The following is a 5,701-nucleotide window of genomic DNA, read 5'->3' on the forward strand; positions in this document are numbered from 1 at the left end:
ATTGACTGGAATGGAACAATATTAACTTCAAGCCTCGCTGAAAGACCGGAATCTTCCAATAATTGATGCAAGTGTCTAACTGGAGCAATATATGCATACATACTGACTAGAGTATTGTTTGTATATGCCCTGTTGAGTACTCAAGCGGCGACGTCAACTGAGTCGGTCTCTGCAAATGATGTTTTTCATGGCTTTGTTAACAACATAGACTGAAGGGGTCTACAACTAAGACAAATAACAAAGGTGATAAAGGATACCCTTGTCTAACTCTCCTCTTGCAATTTAAAACTTGCCAGGCACTAGTGGTGGAGCTTGCAGCAAACAATCTGGGTCGGGCAAGCGGCAAGGGATTGCTCCTAGTCGGCTTTCCACGACCCATGGGTTGGCTATAATATGAGTAGATGCCACAGAGTTGGGCGGGCTGAGCTGCAAGGGATTGCTCCTGATTGTCTTTCCACGGCCCATGGGTTAGTTGTAGTATGGGCAGATGCTACAAAGCTAGGCGGGCCACGATGTGTGTTGGCCCACATGAAACTTCACCACTGCTAGGCACTCCATTTAATAGGATTCTCGATCCAATAGCACCATTTGCTACCACATTTGCTTCAGAGTTCATGAATCACTTTATGCTCAATTTTACCGAAGGCATTTCAAAATCTAATTTAGGATCATAAGTTCTTTATTTGACTTATGACAGTAATGTAGCTACTCAAAGCCTATGAGACACAATCTAGAATTGTTCTTTGATAAAATCATATTGATTAATGTGGACCAACTTTAGAAATCTATTGGCAAGCAACTTGGTGAGGTGTTGGACAGAGCTACTAAGCAAGGTAAGGTGTTAGGCCGGTGTGAACTGGTTGTGTTGTTATTTATGACAAAGCCTTAATATTACAGGCTATTGGCGTATAAACACCAGCGTATAATCGGTGTGCACCAGCTGTCACTGGTATTTACTACGAAGCACATTCACTGCACCAGTCAAAGTATAACCATCGCACACTAGCTGGCACTGGTATGTACCGCGAAGCACGTTCACTGCACCAGTCAAAGTATAACTGCCGCGCACTAGCTGTCACTGCTGTAAAGCGCCATTGCTGCATCGCGTTAATGTATAGAAGACAACGTATAACAGGGGTGCACCGGTTGTCGTTATCTACACCAGCCATTATACAGCACCGTATTAACGTATGAAACGACAATGTAAACACGTAGTACCAGTTGTCACTGTTATTTATGATGAAGTACAGCTATTGCAATGAACTAGTAACGCATAAATATGTAGCATTGTGCACAATCGTGTTCATACGAAGAACCAAAGCTAAGGACTCACAACGACGAACTATTGTGATCTTTCTGCATCACCAGAAAACCGTCCCGCTAACATTTGGTTGGAGGATAGATCACCAAAATAAATCAAACATGGGTAGAAGATTGGAATGGCCAAACCAACAACTCAAAATTTCAAACATGATAAATTTTGCCTCGATCCAGGTGTTGACCACACCACACCCTTGGCGCACAAGCAAAGCCGTGGTCATTTCTGAATGAACCAGGAACCAAAAAACCAAGCCCAAAAATTTGAAAGAGGGGAACCGAAAAAGAGGGGAAAGGAGACAAAACAGCCAACTTTCCCTCTCCCCAAGACCACGCCCCAACCGCGCTATTTAATTCACCGTGCAACTTACACCTTCCCTTCAGAGCCCCCCCCCCCCCCCCCCCCCCCCCCCCCTCCGCTCCCCCTCCCCTCCTCCTCCTCTGTAACTTCGTCTTTCACCTTCCCATCTCTCCTCTCCCCATCAAAACCGCACCGGGAGGAGCGAAAGCAGGAGGTTCACACTGCCATCCATGGACGCCTACGAGGCCACCAAGGTGGTGTTCGCGCGGGTGCAGGCGCTGCACCCGGACCTCGCCTCCAAGATCATGGGCATGCTCCTCATCCAGGACAAGAGCGAGGAGGACATGATCCGCCTCGCCTTCGGCCCCGAGCACCTGCTCCATGCCGTCGTCGCCAGGGCACGCGCCGACCTCGCCGCGGCCGCCCACCACAGCAAGCCCTCCTCCCCGCCCACGGCGTCCTGGGGCGCCGGGCTGCCAGCGGAGGACGCGCCGTTCCCCGGCGTCGACCAGGCCAGGTACGAAGGCGGCGGGGAAGGGTTTTACCCGCCAGAGGAGTTCGGGTGCTGGTCCCCGGCGAGCGGCGGGCAGCACCGCCGGAGCTTCTCGCTGAGCGACGCCGAGGCGGCGGCCGGCGGGTGGAAGCCGTGCATGTACTACGCGCGCGGCTTCTGCAAGAACGGCTCCTCCTGCCGCTTTGTCCACGGCCTGCCTGACCACGTCACCGAGCAGGACATGGAGGTCTGGACGGCGGCCATGCGGTCGGAGCTCATGTCGCCGGTCTTCCCCTTCTCGCCGTCGCCCAGAGGCCTCAACTTCCTGCTCCAGCAACAGCAGCAGCAGCAGGGCGACTCCCAGAGGTGAGACGATTACCGATTTACCCCCAAAGATTGCATTTTTGGTTGCTCTCTCCAGTGCTAATCTTGCTTGCTATTCCAGGGCGGTGGCGGCGGCCATGCTTCTTGGCGGTGGAGGCGGCGACGACATGCACAAGTTCTCCGTGCGGTCGCCTCGGATGGACCGCGGTGGCGACCTGGCCTCCAGCCCCGCCGCGCGGCAGATCTACCTGACATTCCCGGCCGACTCCACCTTCAGCGAGGAGGACGTGTCCTCCTACTTCAGGTACCTTGCCAAGCGCGCGCGCCGCCGCCGCCATGGCCGCTCTCTCTCCTTTGTCCGTTCAAGCAGCAAGCATTTTGCAGCCTTTCTTTGCTAACAATAACAATGAGAATCGACCCGTCCATGGAGCAGTTACTACGGGCCGGTGCAGGACGTGCGCATCCCGTACCAGCAGAAGCGCATGTTCGGCTTCGTCACGTTCGTGTACGCGGAGACGGTGCGACTCATCCTCGCCAAGGGGAACCCGCATTTCGTCTGCGACGCGCGCGTCCTCGTCAAGCCCTACAAGGAAAAGGGCAAGGTCCCCGACAGGTTCAGGCACGCTCCGCCATCGCCGCCATGCATTTCCTTGTCCACTTTCCGCCGTCGAACAGGAGCAGTAGATCGTTTCAGTTAATAATGGCAGGTTTTCGGAGATGGAAACGCATTTTTCTGACCTTGATTCATTGCTGTATGAACTGCAGGAAGTTCCAGGCCCCGCACCATGGCGACTTCGCCGGATGCACGACGCCCACCGGGCTGCTCGATTCCAGGGACCCCTTCGACCTCCAGTCGCCGCAGATCGGTGAGCGATACAACCGCGCATGCTGCATTCTTGCGGCATTCCCGTCGCCGATCATCACAAACTAATGGGTGCTGCGATTGATTTGTCAGGGCCGAGGATGATGTTCGGCAACATTGGCGGCCACGAGGCGTTCCTGCGGAGGAAGCTGGAGGAGCAGCAGCAGGCGGCGGAGCTGCAGCAGGCCATCGACCTGCAGAGCCGCCGCTTCATGGGGCTGCAGCTTCTCGACCTCAAGAGGGGCCACCACCATCTTGGCTCCCCCGTCGCCCCGCCGTTGGCTCTCCGGCAGACCGATGGCATCGGCAACAGCAATGCCATTCATTTGGAGGATGCTGCAATCCAAGGTTTTACTTTGCTCACCTCTTGATCTTGACATGTTATCCTCTTCTTGCATGCCATGGCATGGCAGGAGAGGTTGCTCTTTGATTGATCAATGGTTGTTTTATTTTTACTTGGAAAGAAATATCACTGATCAATGTGCTGTGACTGTACTGTGGCTTGTGGTTGTGGCAGATCACAAGATGAGCAGTGCCATGATGATGACATCTGCTCCTGCTGCTATTTGTGCCACCATTGCCACAGAAGGCAAGCAGGAGGAGGAGGGCGACGGGAGTGCCAACCAAGGGGTCAACTCCGGGGAAGATGAGAAGAGGGAACCTGGTCCTCCTCCTGGAGCAGCAGCGGCCAGCGCTGATGGATTCCAAGAAAGGTAGGATTTGTAGCAAACAATTACCAAATGGAGGTGTTCTCTTTTGGGGGAAAGGAAATAAAGGGCGGGCACAATAGCATAGGAGAAAGTAAACAAAGCAAGCTTGCTGCTTCTTACTTTTGCCTGCTTGCTTGATTGCTTGCTTTTCTTTTCTTTATCTATGTGCAAGTAGTATGTTAGTACTAGCAGTATATTATTCTCATTGACCAACAACAAAATGAGGCCCCAAAAGCCATTGCAAAAGGAGGTCAGGGTATATAGGCTGTTAACAGCGAGTGCTGATCATATCATAGGTTGCCCCTGATTGGCGCTTAACAAAGGGCAAAAGAAATGCAAAGGCAAAGGGTGGGATCATCATAAACAAAGATGAAAGAAAGAAACTTGAGGAATGATTTCTCAACTAATGGCTATTTTTAATGCTGGTTCTTATTGTTCTTTCAGAAGGAATTGTTATACTATGTGCTTAATTATGATTATTGATTATTGTTTGAACTGAACTGCAGCGGCGTGGAGGAGCACAACCTGCCTGACAGCCCCTTTGCATCTCCCACAAAGACGAAGGATGCTGCTGCTGCTTCTTCCTCTGCAGAGCCAGCCCTCGCTGGTAGCATCATGAGCAACAACGGCAGCCCTCATCTGGTGGCCTCATCTCTGTTCCCTCCTACCCCAACTGCCCTTGAGCTGCCCCCTTACAAATCCTGCTTCTTCCAAGTGCCCAGGTGAGAGAAACATCAAAGACTTCTCTTTGCTGTTCTTGGCTGTTGCTTGATGTAACATTATGAATATCTGATGTGTGTGTTCCGCTTCAGGTTCTCACCTGGCCATGGAGCCATCGGGCTGTGAATATTAAGCAGAAAACAGGGGTCTCCTGTCCTCTTAAGCAGAGTAAGTATTCATCAGGAACCAAGCCCTGTACTGTACTGTATTCTAGCAGCGCCGTAACGATCATTCACTTACTCCATTATGATGCAAACACAGAGCAATCCCTGATGGTTATGTTATGTGCATGCAGGGAAAGCCATGAGCACCCCATGAAGCGAGTGGATGGAAGGTAAAAGGCTCTAACAAATAATAGAAGTGATCCCGAGAGAGGAGCAGCGACACCACCAAACAACAGCAACAACAGAAGAAAGGAAAGGAAAATCTAGGTTGTTTTAGCTCTAGCCAGCCTGAATTAAGTCAGTCAGTATATGATAGTAGTAGTATAAATAATACCCCTCCTTAGTAGTAAGCTGCTCCAAGAAGAAGAAGAAGAAGAAAACTGTGTGTCTGTCTTATCTTCATGCATCATTTTGTATGCTGTGCTGTGCTGTGCTCTGTAATTTCATGGATGGATCTCAGAATGGTGATGATAGTAGTGGTAAACTGAACCTAGCAGTCCTGGTGTGTGTGCTTGTGGTGGCCAGTTGTTGTGAAGTGACGTGTCTGCATACATACAGATATCGAAAGCAAACAGGTAGAGGGAGAGAGAGAGGGGAGTGGACAAAAGCCAGACAGGGGTCGCAGAGGGGAAAGTGATGACCGGGACCAGGGCACGCACTCAGTCACGGGCGCAGAGGCAGAGAGAGAGAGAGAGAGAGAGAGAATCCTAGTGGAATCGCCTCAGCAGCAGCAGAGGCAGGCCTTTGGCCCATGCCCTTGTCAAAATGGACAAGGTAGTGTACTGGTCATGCTAGTACCTCAATGTCCAT

The 5,701-nt window shown here is 51.5% G+C and overlaps 1 protein-coding gene across 2 annotated transcripts; it reads left to right on the forward strand.

Annotated features, from left to right (window-relative positions):
* The first annotated feature begins 1,733 nt into the window (after positions 1-1,733).
* Positions 1,734-5,380, forward strand: LOC125508764 (zinc finger CCCH domain-containing protein 22). 2 transcript variants are annotated; one of them, XM_048673557.2, is made up of 9 exons: positions 1,734-2,477; positions 2,557-2,739; positions 2,869-3,054; positions 3,201-3,301; positions 3,391-3,645; positions 3,815-4,010; positions 4,514-4,729; positions 4,820-4,895; positions 5,023-5,380. In XM_048673557.2, the coding sequence occupies exons 1-8, from the start codon at positions 1,849-1,851 to the stop codon at positions 4,851-4,853; spliced, it is 1,800 nt and encodes a 599-aa protein (XP_048529514.1). In that variant the 5' UTR covers positions 1,734-1,848; the 3' UTR covers positions 4,854-4,895; positions 5,023-5,380. The 2 variants fall into 2 exon arrangements, with proteins under 2 accessions (XP_048529514.1, XP_048529515.1); XM_048673558.2 differs by having other exon boundaries at positions 2,869-3,048.
* The last annotated feature ends 321 nt before the right edge of the window (positions 5,381-5,701 follow it).

Source organism: Triticum urartu, chromosome 5A (genome assembly GCF_056163025.1).
Source record: "Triticum urartu cultivar PI428250 chromosome 5A, HENAU_Tu73, whole genome shotgun sequence".
Lineage (NCBI taxonomy): Eukaryota > Viridiplantae > Streptophyta > Magnoliopsida > Poales > Poaceae > Triticum > Triticum urartu.